At 34.9% G+C, this 17,226-nt stretch overlaps 1 protein-coding gene across 1 annotated transcript; it reads right to left on the bottom strand.

Moving 5' to 3' along the window:
- Window positions 1-11,285: 11,285 nt before the first annotated feature.
- On the bottom strand, window positions 11,286-13,623 carry LOC116212831 (UDP-glycosyltransferase 74F2-like). The gene is made up of 3 exons (XM_031547547.1): window positions 12,900-13,623; window positions 12,194-12,571; window positions 11,286-11,834 (listed from the first exon to the last, which is right to left on the bottom strand). The coding sequence occupies exons 1-3, from the start codon at window positions 13,548-13,550 to the stop codon at window positions 11,469-11,471; spliced, it is 1,395 nt and encodes a 464-aa protein (XP_031403407.1). The 5' UTR covers window positions 13,551-13,623; the 3' UTR covers window positions 11,286-11,468.
- Window positions 13,624-17,226: the final 3,603 nt, after the last annotated feature.

Here is a 17,226-nt window from a genome sequence, read left to right as displayed (position 1 = left end):
TTCATCTTAAATTATTACCTTGAAATAATCAAATCTCTTATGTTAATTATATTTATATATATATATATATATATAGACTTAGATTTTTACTTAAATATAAAAAACTCAAGTACCTGAAAATTCATTCCTAAGGCAAAGGATGAAAGCTGCACAATAATCTCTGTTACTTATTAATCCTGTGAATAGATTTAAACAATATTTTTTCAGCGAAAAATAAAACTAGATTCGTTCGCATCTCAGAGAAAAATCATAATAATGCACCAATTATTTTGCGATATTATAATATGTTCAAGAACGAGATCACGTATTCTTCAAGGTGCACACAGCTTGTTGTGTGAACAGTGCTGCTGGTCAACGTTAACTTTGACCGGTGCTCCTAATAGAAACATGAGCTCTCTGTTGAATTATTATTATTCTTTTGAGGGTTTTTATATTTTATGTTGTCGGCTCGGTTATGCATGTAAGCAACGCAACACTGGCCGTTCTCCTTATGATGTATTATTTTATTTTTTAAAAATTTTCATATTCAAAAGTCTAACAAATTTCGAGTAGTCGGGCAGTTCAAACTAGATTGATTCACTAATAAATAAAATTGATTGAATGGTAAATTTTCTAAGATGATGAACGGATGCCGTATGACCTGAACTCGTCCACATTGCTTAATGTACTGTTATTTCTATATTGCTTTTATTTATATACATATATTGGTGATATTAATTTATAATGTGTAGTGCCATTTGATGGAAAGTGTAATATTATGAGAACGATTTGCCATTAGGACCATAGGGAAAAAGGATTTCGTCTTTCTGGTTGCGTGGAATGATAGGACTCATCACGACACATATATACGCAATGAGAATCACTACTGTATGCATTTCTTATGGGACCTTAACTATATTGAATTTATATCAAAGTCATGTACCGAATCACATTATATGTCCACAACGGTTGGATTAATGAATTTCGAAGTCAGTGGTACCATGATCGGGACTGAGTATACCTACTACTTTCAAAGCTACTGTCGATCATTAATCTTGTTTCGCATCTCTCTCTTAGTTAGATTTAGCAAAACTTTCACGAGGATTGTTTTTCCAATCAAGGGAATGCCAATGCCCCTTTTCTTCCTCTTCCTCCCCTCCAATGATTGGAAACTGAGTGAGTGATTGCATTCCTCTACCTGCCTACGGAGTCCCTTCCCTGGGGTCCCTTTCACTCGAGAGGACTCTTCTCGTGAAGGTGAGATGTGTGCACCAAGTGGGATTAATAGGTTTTTGTTTGATTTTTAAATAAAAAAATTTACTTTACGGAACTCAAATATATTCTTCTATAAATTCCACACTGTATTCATTATTGTTTTATCTTTCCTTTCCATTTAATAATAATTTTTCACTTATATTTTTTTCTAACTATTTTTATAATCAATTTTTAATAATAAATTCTCCATCTATTTTCACATCTATATATGTACGTAAATATATATATCCTCACCAATCCATATATTTGTCAATACTTGTAATCATTACATAAAATCAAGTTAAGTTGAATCATGATCCAACTTAAAAACCAAATGCAAGCTTAACTATTATTAATTAACTATTATTAGTTTTAGGGCTCATCACCAACATTAATCGTTTTGCTTCACTAGCTATTTTAATAGCTCATGTCTAAATCATAGGTACAGTTATAATAGAGATAATTCCACTACGTGATAAGAAATCACATGTTACTCGTTATATATATTTTTTTAAGAAACAATCCAAAATGATGGTCTGGCAGCTTCCACTCATTTCTATTTTTCCTTGACAATTAAGTGTAAACTTTGTATGTGGTTAGATTTCCTCTTGCGCTCGAGAAGCTGAAGGAGCAACTATACAAAGCATAGTAGCTTTGTTCGGTACGAAGAAATGGAAGCGGAATGGAATTGAATGACAATATATAAAAACAGTCACATATTGTACCGTGACTCCAATTTCACTGTAGCAAATATTCACAATTGATCTATGCGTAACTGATGGTCTCCAGGTGCTTCAGTTTGAGTTTTACACTCGAGTCTAGACAAGCCCCTCCATCGATCTAGTGATATAGATCACAAGACATATTGTTTAAGATGAACTAATTCAGAAAACACATGTTCAATTTTTTTTTTGGGACAGATGCAGGAAACACATGTTCATATGTTCAACTAAAATATGTTTCTGGTAACATCCATCACTGATTGGACGATCCCATGACTGTTTCCCCTTTTGCCAAAAGATTCATTTGATTGCTTGGTACATGATCAAGTGAAAAGAAACCAATTTTCACAAAATGGTTGCCTTTCTCCGTTATTCGAAGACCAGCAATTTCCTTTGTCGAAGAACGGGCCATCAACAAGATGATGAATGTGCCCAAAACAAGATTATTCGTTCGCATCTCCGAGATAAATCCTAATAATTGCACCAATTATTTTGCGATATTATTAGGGACATGTTCAAGATCGAGATCGCGTATTCTTCAAGGTGCACACAGATTGTTGTGTGAAGTTGTGAACCGTGCTGCTGGTCAACGTTAACTTTGATCGATGCTCCTAATAGAAACATGAGCTCTCTGTTGAATTATTATTATTCTTTTTAGGGTTTTTATATTTTATATTTATGTTGTCGGCTCGGTTATGCATGTAACCAACGCAACATTGGCAGATCTCCTTATGATGTATTATTTTATTTTATTTTAAATCTCGATATTAGAAGATCTAACATATCAGTGATATGCCATCAAACAAGTTTATATATTCGGATTATTCCTTTTATGACAATGAAATTTCTTCTATTATTCATATATTGTCTATATTTATTAGAGTAAAGTCCTTAAGATATTTTGAATACTTCATTCTTAATAATTAAGAATATGAGTGATGGAGTAATCCAGTAAATATATCTTTAAACTGTTCACGATTGTAGGAGATTTAACTGGACATTTTCTCTCCAAATAGATCGTCATCTATGTCTATATCCATAATTAGTATATAGATACTAATAAAGATTGAGTAGTGAGTCTCGTGCTATCTGACAACCATTATTAGAACAGACATGTAGATGCTTATATGATAAGTGGTTGAACGTGACGCTTAGATAATATTCTTATGGTAATTTATTAATGTCAATGAATATTATCTAGATCGTATTAATGTATATAGTCCTTAAACCTGAGATAGAACGCTATCTCATGTATGGATAATTAGGATTTGCTACTACTAACATATTTGTGCTTAATATGAGTATTCGACAGGTGGTGGTTATAATTGATTACACTTGAAGGTAGGTGTCCGATCAAGACGACATTCACTAACCTAAGTAAACAAGGAAAATGTCATATGAAAAAGAGTTTCGTTTAAGCACTACAGATCCAAGAATGAAAACCTGAGGATCCATATGGTCGACTAAAGGGTTTGACATTTACCATGGCCCTGGCTAGATCGGGATCTTGTAGTGAAGGGACTCAGTGTATGGTGTATACGGTCACAGGTTCATTAGAATGTTTTAATTATACATTCGTCACCATTTGAATTGTCATGATATGCGACTATGCATCACTCGTGAACTTTGGAAGCCGAAAGCATTTAGGGAATTATGCTTTTGGTTTCTGAAAGAGTTTCTGATGATGTCAAAAGAGTTGATATTAGAATCTTATTGTCACTTGGAGATGAACCAAGTTAGTCACACACATTAAGCGTGTTTAAGTCGAAAAAAAAATAATTCTAGTTAAGGAAGTTAATTGGGAATTAATTATTGGATGAGGCTTGCAATGTATTTGCAAGGGTGCTAACACATCCCGAAACTGAATCCAACATCAAGGTTAAATCTAATTAAGGAAATACAAGAGTTTCCTCATTTGAAAAGTTTCTATATATAGATTGTCTATAAGTGGGAACTTGTGTCCAGGACTAGAATGATCTTTCTTTCTTACTTGGAGGGCAAGTCATTAGATGACTTAAAGTACAAGGACTAATTTGTGATTAATTAATATAGATTAATTAATAATTGCAATTAGATCCCTAGGGTAAATCTGTATATAGATATGGTGTCTTGTGATTAACCCTAGATGTGTCATTTATTCTCAAGACCCGAAAAGTGAGGTAGAGAGAGAGGGGATTGGCCGAGTTTTTCAGCTCAGCAGTGCCCCTTCCTTCACTGCTCGGAGGCAATCCCCTTTTTGGTTTGGTGAACCAGTGTTGTCCAATACTACCTTGACAAGGTCTTCTCCTTCCGTGGTGATTCCGTTTGAGTTTGGTGACCGAGATCGGAGTAGACGGATCGAGAGGAAGCTATCCTTGGCAGTGGCACATTCGTGCGGACAAACTAGAGACCAGACAATTGGATGGTTCAATTGATCGATCAAAACAAACCGAATCCGACAAGAGTAAGTACAAAGGTAGTAACTTTACTTGTGAATTCATTATATCTTGTTGTCTATTTGTCATAATGTGATTTTTTTGTTGAGATATGCTCTCGAAGTTTTTTTTATTAAAAACGAGCCTACGATAAAAATTTATTTTTTACCGATTTTAAAGTTTTCGCTGAACACATGCTCGGTTTTCCAACATAACACAGCCAGGTAGTCAGCGAGTTCGAGCCAAATTGATTCACTAAGGAATAAAGTTCATTCAATCGTGAATTTTTTAAGATGATGAACGGATGCCATATGACCTGAACTCGTCCACATTGTTTAATGTACTGTTATTTCTACATTGCTTTTATGTAAATACATACATTGGTGATATTAATTTATAATGTGTAGTGCCATTGGATGGAAAGTGTAATATTATGACTACTATTGGCGAGGATAGGATCTCCGCGTCCCCGATGGGGAGATCCCCAAACAAGTGCACCTCCAAGAAAGGCATGCACTCATGCACGTCGGCTGTGAGCAGGGGGTGGTCTTTCGCACTAGCATCATAACATGTTCGGTTGATGATCGAGAAGATCAAGCCTTTGAGCCAGGTCGTGCCGCACTTGAGGGCAGTGGCTAGGAGAACATCGACGGGCCGAGGTTTAAAGTGTTCCTGAAGGTACATGACACCTTCTATGGGCTCGAACCAATAGCCTTGGTACATGTACAAGTGCTCGCTCATCCATCCCTTTTGCTGTGGAAGGGTTGGAACTCTGAGCTGTCTATACCTTTTGAAGGTCTCCTCCACTTGCTCCTCCTCTTCCTAAGGTTTAGGCACAAAGCACTGTGTGGGAGTGATTAGTTGCCATAATTTTGGGAGGAATTCTATGAGAGACTTGTTGATTGTACCGAAAGAAAATTTCCAGTTTTATAGCAATCTTTTGCTATGAAACATTTATGACACTCACTCAAAGTTATAACTGACCTGGATTGGTTCAAGCAGTTCGGCGTTTATTCTGTTTAAGCAAGGTTTTGGGTTTAAATCATTGTGAATGCAGAAAATCCACGCTGGAAGAGTTTTACCCCTTAGTGGGGCCAACCCGACTCGGCCGAATTAGTCGGGTCCATTTAAGCTTTCGAATATCAAGGTTCACATTGAAAAAAGTTAGGTGAGTATATAATTAATTACATATTCACCCAAAAAATATATATAATTAACTAATTGAATGGCTCGTGCAATACACATATTTTACTTTTGAGTACTAAATCTAACAATATTTTTAAAGTAATATCTTAATTTAATCATTTTGATCTTTCATATTTTTATTTTTTTCATTATCCTATTAATTTTTATATGTATAAAATATGAAAATATTTGAAAATAATTATAAGAATATGTTAGAGTTCGTTTGGCAATAGAGTTAAATTTTTAAATTTAACTTCATACCTATTGAAATAGGTAAAAGATAAATAAATATGTTAGTGAAAAGGTATTTATATATATATTTAAGTGGGGTTGTAGTAATAGGATTGAAATAGGCCAAACCCATCTCTCTGACAGTATTGTCGAGCAGAATTTAGTCAGAGAAATGCCAAATTTCAACCAAGCAAATGCCACATGCCAATTTGTTGCTTTTGGTTCATACAGGGGAGGAAATTGGAAGGGTGGGTCCTTAATGGCTTCCCAGTTTTTCGAATAAAAATTTTACTCTATTCAACTCAACTCTATTTTTTTCACAAATTTAATATTACAATCATTATTATTTTTTCTTTTCTTTCTTTTAATAATAATATATCAATCATATTTTTTAACAATTTTTATAATTAATTTTTAATAATAAATTCCCTATTCACTTTACATCTATATATACATACACATATATATTCTCATATATCCATATATTTTTTAACATTTATAATAATTATTTTTTTATTTTTTATTTCTCGAAATTGAGTTGAGTTAAAATCTCAACTCAAAAACCAAACACACCATGTAATTGAAAACATATGGGACTTGTTTAATAAAGCAATATATTGCGATCCTGTCCCCTATAGATTTGTCATTTTTACCTTTCAATGTTAATTAATTTAATAAATTGCCCCTTCCATTCGTATATCAGTGAAATAATATATTTTTTCATTTAATTAGTGACTTCAAACTGAATTAATGATCTTTAATTAATTAATGATTGCCCTCAATCAATAAAAGTTGGTTCAAATGATTTAGTATTTGTTTTCCTTAAGTAAAGTCCCGAATTCGAGCCTTGTAAATGGATCATACTGGGAGATATTTAACCCCTTAATGAGTTAATCATCCTCAAATTGGATTAATCGGAGATCGTTGAGCTTTTAGATACTATAGGACACAAAAAGAAAAAAAAAATGTTGCCACCAAAAGAAACTTTGGTATCCTAGTTGGTTTTATTTTCAAGTTTTATCCAAATTTTGAAATAAAATCTGATGCTTTTCTTAAGGATTGAGCTGCTGTGATATTATGGACACCTAAGCAAGGAAAAGAAAACATTAGAAAATTGTGTACAAAAGATTTAATGAATATTCAATTAAGACTCGAAAGACTTGTCGAATCCGAATCCTGAGGCAACCTTAGTAATCACGCGTTGTTAGCCGTACCATAACAACTACTCAACTTTCTTTCATATAAGAAATGATTCGTATAAGATAATATATATATATTCCACAAGTGGAAGCTGGTGGGAATTGAAAAAACTAAATAAAACGTGATCCAAATGTTGTAATTTCATAATAGGATGAGGATCATTTTTATAATTGAAAAATGGGTTCCCAAACACGGTGTAATACTTCAATGATTCAATCCCAACAAAAGTATTATTCTATTTTTGCAATTCCTGTTTCATTATATAGTAATAACTTTTTAAGTAGGTTGGTTCACAAACTTTTGAAGTTTATTTAGTGAAGTACTATATTTTGATAAAAATAAAATAAAAGTTCATATAAGTTATAAACTTTAAAATTATTAATTATTACTTTTTGGATCACCGATACTAAATATAATGTTTTATTCTATTTTCATTCTAGTTATAATATCTATATAACTTCTAAGTATAATTATTCTTTATTATACATTTTTGGAACTGCTTAATTAGTTCTATATTATATATGTTTATCCATATATTCAAATTAATTTATAATTTTTATTGTCTTCAATAATTCACATCATTAAATGCACAAATTTTCTTTTACTTATGATTTTCCCGTCCGATAAATGGATATTTAATGGTGTTTATTTTGCTCAAATTTGTATTAAAACATTATCAAAATCAACAAATCATAATTGAAAGATTTTATGTTATGATATTATCGTACTTTGAAACGTGAGTGAGCTCGGGTAGGGCTCCCCCAATGACCTCCACCCCCACCCACCCCACCCCCTTTAAAGAAGGAATTCGGGAGTTGTCAATTTGTCAGGAAATGACAGGAATTCTATATCTTATGATTTAACGATGTCTCTCAACATTATTTTTGTCTATGCAGAAAATGACATGAAATATACCCTATGATTGGAAAAGGCCACAGTTCATGACATGATTACATTCACTTGAATGATAATTGCCCAAGTTTTCATCCTCAGTCCCCACTCTGCAAAGAATTATGATTTTCTCCCCAGTCAATTGTTTTACTGTATGGAAAGTTTTCCGGTCTATAAATTGGACCATTCAAAAATCCATCAAGGCCGTTAATCATAGATCCTTTGTTGGTTCAACCGTTCTTAGAGGGTTCATGAACGGACTAGTTAATGACTGTATATGAAAATATAATCTTGTACGTCCCATCGAATAAATTTAATTATTATAAATTTCAAATATATAAATTTATTATTGAAAGTAAATTTTTTTGATTGGCTACGAGTATCAACATTATATGATAAAAAAAATAACTTACTTGAAAAACTCATACTAAAAAACTAATTTTAAAAGATTTAAAGAAATAAATGTTAAATTAGAACCATATTACTTACTTTCCGTTTTAAAATTTTTAATTTATTATAACTCCACCACCTAATTCCCATTTTTAATTAAAAAAAAAGTACATGTAAGAGTAAAGTGTATTCTCTACTCTTCACAAGAGAGTTCCATTTTAGAATTCTCCTTTAGTCTAATTTATAGATTATAGATTTATAGATTTATAGATTTATAGATATAGATTATAGATTATAAATTTATGGATTATAGATTCGTAGATTTATAAATAGATGGTAGATATATAGATGGATGTGTTAGCTTATCCTTTGTTAATGGTTCTAGCGCGGTTTTCATAAATAGATTATAGGTTCTAGCACGGTGGGTTAATCGCAGTTCTTCAGATTTTATCTTACTTACGCCTCTAAAATCTGCTCTTATATATTATGCCGGTCAGAAATTCAAGCTTTCATCGTAGCAGCTTGTCGTTGCACCATTTCATATAGATGGTACGATAATTTCTCGCTCGTGCAAGATATGGATTTTTTCAGCTCCTAGTTATATCTAGAATCCATTCGAAGGTTTAGAAATTGATTCGTAGTTTGAAATGTTCAAAAACAGCACGAAAACGACATTATTTTTTTATTTTATTTTTCTTTGGCTTTGAGATTATGAGGCATTAACGTCCTATAGGTGAAACTTATCACTGTCCGATGGGTTACGGCTTCGCCATGAAATTCCTCTAGTGAGTTCAGAGCCCATATTTACAATTATAATTCGGTCACTAATGCATGGAGGATATTTCTGTGAACCACACAATAGATTCATAGCTAACCAATGAAAAACATTTCAGGAGGTTCTTCGGACTAAACTCTTCTCTCCGAACTGATTAATTGGTTGTCTATTTAGTATATATGTTGCATTTTTAAGCTTCTTGACTATAAAATTCTTTTCCACGACTAAACCGGTTCTCGTATGATATATTATTTTTCCCTTAGATCGTATGTAATTAACAACTAAATACACTATCTACATGCTATACTAAAAATCTTAATCCAAGTAGTTCCCCCTCCATGATTAAAAGAAAAGTTATGTCGATACTTGAGGAAGATGAAGTTCCACTCTTCAATATAAAGTGATCAAATCTATCTATATATTTTTTTTTATTTTTTATTTTTTGATGAATAAAATGCTAGGTCGGGTTACTGGCCAGCTATGGCTACCCCAACTAAGGAAACCTAACCGCCAAGGAATGTTCTTTTCGTCATAGCTCGCTAAGACTTTAGCTCATCTTGGTCACCGCAGTCTCATCAACATACTAGTAGATTAAATCCAAGGCCAACTGGATCAAGTATTATGGGTCGGCCACCGCCATCCCATAATACACCCACATAGTGACGAGCTTTATGTTCTCAGTGAGGTTTAAACTCGTGATATTCACGTAGAGCGCTTGGAGGATCAAATATATCTATATAATATACTGCCCTATAGCCCCAAGTCCAAATGGGCCTGGGCCGGATCTTCAGGAAAGGTTCTCAGCCCAGCCCATGAGGTGTTCGTCTAGAGTACCCTTTGACTTACTAGCTATAGCCACAACTAGAGGAATATGCATGATCGGATCTTAGGAGGGTTTCTTTTTTTTCACCGAGCCTTTCTCAAACTGCTTTGTTTGTGAACGAAACATGCACTGTGCCTGCGTCGCTGTGATCATAACATGGAAGCAATTTTTTAAATTTTCGGAGGATTTGGTTGTAGATATTTTACACGTTTATATGTCGCTCATTACATTTAGCTTAATCAAGATCGAGTTCGACTGATCATATACATATGAATATATTAGAGGCCGGCCGCGTCAATAGAGAACCCCCAGCAATGGAATATATATATATGGGGTGAAGTTCTTGGTACTGATCCATGACGTACATAATATCAATCCCGATAGAGATATGGAAATTGGATGGCTTTGTCTGTTGTGATCTTATGGTTGTTAATTTTTTATACAAGAAAATCTTTTATACCTATTTACGACGGCACATTTTTAGAGAAAAAAGTAATATCGATTACTTCCATTTTCACTTTATCTCATAATATAATATAGACAACGAAGATAAACAGATAATAATTAAAATTCAATTCTTAAATGTGATCGAAGATTTTGAAGAGAAAAATAAGGAGATAAAATTTTGCAAAAATTAACATTAAAAAATAAATGAAGCTTTTGGAAAGAAAATGAGAGAGCCGCTACGGGTACCTTGAAAATCAATCATTGTATTATATGCCCCACTAGATACATACATACATATTGTTATGAAAATTATAGTAAAGAACTAAGTAACAAAAGTAACGATGAAAAATGACAAGGAACTACACATTTCATCCAGTCCCCACTCTGCATGATCCATCACATAACCAGAGTTCATTTCACACAGGAAATGAAAGGAAATCTAGCTATATCCTATTATTTAACGTAGATCATTGATCAAATGTTGGTTCAAAGGTCTTAAAGGGTTCGTGATGAACAGTTCAGTTAATGGACCGTAAATTTTTCCTTTACACGATATATGAAAATACAATTTTGTATGAATTGAGACTACAAGTAGTCAGTTTCAGATTATAAATTTAATAATTAGTTAATCTTGGCCTCGAACTATTATTCCCAGAGAGCATGAAGATTTTACGGGGACAGCTGCCCCTTCAATCATCCTCGATCCGTCCATCGTTGTTTTGAAATGTGCGGTGAAGCCGAAGTTAAAATGGAGTCCTCCTATAAGCAAATATATGATCATTAGAATGACAAATGCCAACAGTTCGATGATAAGAAGCTTTAACCCTAACACCACCATCAAGCCGTTCTGAGGCTGAATGGTAAGACCTCGTGCCAGTGACCAAAACATTACAATGCGACCCGTAGTGTCTCAATAGTTCCCCTGAAATAGGCGTGTGATATATATGCGGCACCATATGTAGTCATTATGCATATGACAGATAACAACTATCAGGGAAATGTTTGGCATGTGCTTCGACAAAATATAAGACGTAGAATCATAATCAATTCTCGTTTACGCTGACAATGGAAAAACAATGAGCCGACAACACTAGGATTTCGATACATATTCAAATTACTCCCGTCGGATATTCTGGCTATCGACCACATACGATGCCCTACTTACAGGATGACGACAATTTAGCTACAAATTCATCGATGTTCCTATCAGAGCTCCCACCTTCATCCATTGCCTCTATTGCCAAATTCTTCCACTTCTTCACGTTCTCCCTAATCACCTTCCCTTTCTCTCCCTCCATCACCTCTTCAATGCAGAGCCCTAACTCTTCTCTCCCGACGAGCCCATCCTTATTGGGCCGAGCCCGCAGCCCAGTCCCCCACACGTCCTCTACGTACTTGGCGTTCGTGGGCTGGTCCGTCCACTGCGGAACCGCCACCAGCGGTACCCCGACGCAAATGGCCTCGAGGACGGAGTTCAGTCCACAGTGTGTGAGGAAGCCTCCGATAGAATCGTGTCGCAACACCTGTTGTACAACAACACACGATAAACAAATCGGCACATCAGCCTAGCTAATTAATATATATGAATATACCCCTTAGCAATGATAATCATAAAAAAAAAAGGATAATTGAAGGTAGAACATCGTGTAATCATTGATGGATCGAGGAGGCTAAGGAAAGCAGTCATCCCTCCTAAAATTTTCCCACTTTAAGGAAATTTATATGTAATTATTTGAATTTTGGTGAAGTTCCTCGTACTCGCCCTCTAGTTCTGTGAAATATCTACCATTGACCGCCTATGGATCTCGCTCCGCCTTAAGTCAAATTCTGGATCCATCCCAGTATGTAATAGCTAATATATGTATAAGAGACATAATATCACCTCTAGCTGGGAGCACCATGGCAAGATTAGCCCGCACTCGTCCTCAGATGTGGACTTGATGAACTCCAGGGGCAGCTTCGGCATCTCAGACTCCCTGATGATCCAGAGGAAGTTGTAACGGTGGCGGTTATGGCTGAGGGCGGCGGCCAGCTCGGCCATCTGCTGAGCTGGCAGTTCGGCCATGCTGCCGAAGGAGACATAGATGACGGAGCGTGGTGGCTTGCGACCGAGCCAGCTTGCGCAGGCGTCGTTGTTGGGCTTGAAGAGGTTGAGGGTGTAGTCTCTGTCATCTTCTAGCCGCCTGTCTAAATACATTGACGGGACCGTCGGGCCTATTGTCTTTAACGGCCATAGGTTAGAGTTCATCCAATCAGCCACCTGAACCATTCAGAATATCCAAAGGAAAAGACAATCATCCCACGTGATCATTTTATCGTAAATCATACCGGTCAGGCAATTGATGTCCCAATCGTACCGATGTCCCCATCGTTTACACCGTTCAAATGACGTCTTCGTGACTACGACATTTCAACAGTTTTTTATTATGATAATTTTAATGAATTCCATATGAAAATCACAACTGTGTAATGCAAAATGGACGATCAGAAAATAAGCTCCTTGTTTTCGGTAACAAGAACAAGCTCTTAGCTAAAATGGTTCAACATGATAGAAAGATTCAGAAAATGATTTCAAAAGACACTATTACCTCCTTCTCCAACTCGTAGAATGTGTTGAATAGCACGTAATCCGCATCTTCTACATTCACAAACTGATCCACGACCATGTTGTAGATGGCCGGGTATGATCCAAGAATATAGATGAAGGAAGGTGTCTCGGATGGATCGAGCGGAGGCAACCCCGGAAATGAAACTCTAGGGCCCTTGAGAGGGAGCTCAACAAGCCCTTTCTTGACATGGTAGTATATGTTGTTCACAGCACAAGTTTGTGTGAAAAACACCACTCCAAGCTTTCCACACTCCTTGGCCACATCCAAGGCCCAGGGCAGGAACCCATCGTAGATGACCGCATGCACAGGCTTCCCTGACTCGTCTAATCTCTGGATCAGCGAATGCAGAGTCCGTGAGCCTACCACCTGAAGATTCATCTGTTGGGCCTCGAAGGACTCGGCCGCAGCCGAGCCACCTTCATCATAGCCATCAGATATGGTATCGATCTCTATCGGGCCAGTTGGCTCCATGTGCATGGACTTGGAGAGGTAAACTGTGACAGCTAACGTCGCTCGAACACCTTTCGAGACCAGACGCTTCGAGAACTGGAGCATAGGGTTTATGTGCCCTTGGACTGGGTACGGCACAACAAGGACATGAGCTTGGTCGTGTGTCTCGCTCCCCTCCATGGACCTCTTAGTCTAAAGAGATAGATCGATGGATTTCACCTTCTCCTAGTCCTAGCTAGTAGCTGATAATGTTATGTTCTCCTGGCAAGAAACTATTTATAGAAGGGGAAAACAAAGTGTTCCCTTCATCGTACGTAGGAAAACTTGTCTTCCAAGTAAATGTTTATTTTTCTACTAATTTATTAATATCACTAAGTCAGTCAAATAATTATATTATATAGAGACAATGAATCCCGATCCAATGAGACCAGGGAATTTCCTTTTTAATTAATTCACACTTTTTTTATTTTTTTCTTTGATTTTTTTAAGTGTTTTTTTAGATTGGGCTGACAAGATATCAGATAATCCGATTGACTTTTTTCAATAAAAAATAATTCGCACCTTTTTTTTCTTCGATTTATTCTAAGTATTCTATTAAATCCAGTTGACAAGATATTCGATAATCCGATTGATGAATCGGCCTAAATAACCATTATGGTTGGACTAATTATCGGTTGACAAGATATCCGTAATCTGGTTGACCCCTCAGTCTAAATGACCATTATGGTTAGACCAATTATTTTGAGGAACATTTAATTCCACTTTTTTAAAAAAAATTCTCTTTTGTCCAGCGTTTGTAAATCCAATTTGGACAATATGGCAGAACTGGCACATTTTTCCCTCTCAATATACCATGACCCGATTAATCCTTCGCTTAAATGACTCGTTCGTCATGGTCGAACTGGTACATTTTTCCCCCAACTTTTAGCTAGAAAAATAAAAGATTATATCGAAAATGTTAGACACAAAAATTCGCATAAATATAATATTTTGTTTATGAAATTTTAGGTGTATATTGCAAACTTAGGTTAGCTTCGGTGATCCATATGGAACCTTTACTTGACACATTGCCAAATCCCACTAAAATTACTAGCGAAATTGACATCGCACTAAACACGATACAAAATTGAAAGTTGGTATATTTTTATGTCATCAGAGTTAAGGATCCAAAGAGCAAAGTTGGACCGATTTCAGACATAGTCGTGAAGGATCCTAAATAATTCAACTAATTAACAACCATCAAATTATGAACAAATTGAGAGTAAGGGTGTGTTTGTTTCAACTTAATTAAATAAGTACTTAAAAGTTAGTGATAAGTTAGTTATAGAAGAAAATGAATGCAATAAAGAGGAAAAGATGAGAGATGATGATGTAAACTATTTAATCATTAAAATCACTTAATGAAATAAGTAAAAAATTTTGACTTAACGAAATAAGTCATTCTTCACTTATCGGTATTCTTTATCCCTCACAAAACTTTTCTCATCCTTATTCATTCTTTCTTTCTTCCTATACATTTTTTCCCTTAACTAATTAAGTGCCAAATTTTTAAGCACTTAATTTATCAAACACCACCTAAATTAGCAAATTTTGTTCATAGATAATTGTTTTTTTCATTTATTTTTGGTCTATATTCTACTAAATTATTGCATGAATTGATATAATATGAATAATAAATAATTAAAAATAATCCCTGGACCAATATAAATTAATGCATAAATTGAACCAATTTCTCATGCATCGTCATATATTTTCTTTAACAAAGTAATTGCAGTAAATTTCAATCCCCTTTATTTAAAGTAACGAGAATGCTAATGTAGAAATGAACCTTTGCTAAGGAAAAACAAAATATAAATTAAATTAAAATAAAAGAATTTGAGGCGGCTGATTTGTTTTCTTCTTGTTTTTGTTTATCAGAGCATTTGTGGGACTAAAGGTCAGAGAGGATCTGATTGGGTCCCCTTTAATCTTGGAACATACGGAGGATTTATGTTTCTATATAATTATATATATAGATACATGTATGGGTGTATGTGTGTATCTTTTTTATATAAAATTTATTAAACAATGACCCAAGAAGAGTCCGACTTTGACGCTCAATCTGCATATATGAACGGAACCTTTTTATTAAACGAAAGGCCCAAATTTGCTGGGAAGATGCTTATGTTATATGCATATCCTCTTTTACTTAGTCGTGACCAACTCTGCATATGGTGTGGGGGACCAGATGTTGCCGAAACCAAAGAAAAACTTTGGCAAGTCGTGCCAAACGGGTTCAGTTAACTTTTGTACTCTAAGCAAGTTGCATACCAATAGGGCGGATATTATTTGATACGATTCAATAATACGATATAAATACGACACGGAATTAAGTAGGTTTTGATTAAGGCTAAATCTGTTTCATGTTTAAACGAATCAAATCCGTTTAAACACAATAAATAAACGTGTTTAAACGGGTTCAATCCTTGTAACTCGTTTAGACACGGTTAGATTAATTTATATTATGTGTTATCCTGTTAATAAGTTAATTTCACATATTATATCAATTTATAGAAGAAAATACATTAAAATCATATAAATTTATTTATATAAATTTCTCATTTATGGTGTTTTTACATGTCAATCGTGTAACGTATAATTAAATTTGATAGTGTTATATCATATAGGTATAATATGTACCTAAAGATAATAGTATCATAATGTATAGGTAAATATACATACACATTTAGACACGCTTAGTTAAACGGATTAGACGTGTATCAATCCGTAATTAAACGTGTCGTATTCGTATTTGAAAATCTTGACAAGTTTACTAAATATGTCGTATTCAGATTTAGAGTTTTTTGACATGAACCCGTTTAGACACGATCTGTTTAAACATAATACGACACATTTTGCCAGCTCTACGTACAGACATAAATAGAACGGCATGGCGTCATGGCTGATAACCGAACTCTTTATCTCGCGTTATATGTGCTACAGTGGTTAAAATATTTGGAGGTGTTTGAATTGCATTTTTGCTTTTACATCAATAGCATACATATTAATACACCGCGAAGAGACGAGAAAGTCAAACAAATTAATGCCTAGAAAATTGCAAGAGAATCTACATAAATTATTAAAAGTCGAGATTAATTACCTATCGACGTCACATAGGATGGAGAAGAATTTTCATCGCGTGACTTTTCGCATGATCACCAATGAGAATTTGACAAATGGTGAAGGGTGATGGTACCACCACACTCGAAATGGATGTCATGAAAGACACAAAGACTCTACATGCACATTAAAAAAAAATAGAGTAAATTAATAATTTGATCCTCAAGATATACATGTTACATCAAATCTGATCTCAAAAAGTTTTTTACATCAAATTGAACCATGACTGATTGTACATCAAATGGGCCATTCCGTCAGACTGTCGTCCAATAATGGACGGAAAAATCTAATGTGGCATTCGTTAATTGTTTTCTTCCATTTTTTAGAGTAAATTAATAATTTTTGTCCATCGAGATATTGGTGTTACATCAAATCCGACCTCAAAAAATCTTTTACATCAAATTGGACCATGACAGACTAAGTGTACATCAATTGATCCATTCCATCAATATCTCCGTTAACTTTAACCGAAATTGCTGATGTCTACATAACAGTGCCACGCGGTACATGATGATTGGCCGAGTATGTTACATTGTTTAAAAAAAAAAATCAATATTCCGATCCGTAGCTCGAATCATAACCCGAACCATATCCCGATCTGTAGCCCAAACCATATCCCGACCCACTACCATAACTCGAACCTCCTCCTCCACCACTGCCACCACCGCCTCCTCCTCCTCCTCCACCTTTGCCACCA

The sequence above is a fragment of the Punica granatum genome, chromosome 7, assembly GCF_007655135.1.
Source record: "Punica granatum isolate Tunisia-2019 chromosome 7, ASM765513v2, whole genome shotgun sequence".
Classification (NCBI taxonomy): Eukaryota; Viridiplantae; Streptophyta; class Magnoliopsida; order Myrtales; family Lythraceae; genus Punica; species Punica granatum.
Note: the sequence above shows the minus strand (reverse complement) of the source record. Positions and strands in the feature narration are given on the sequence as shown.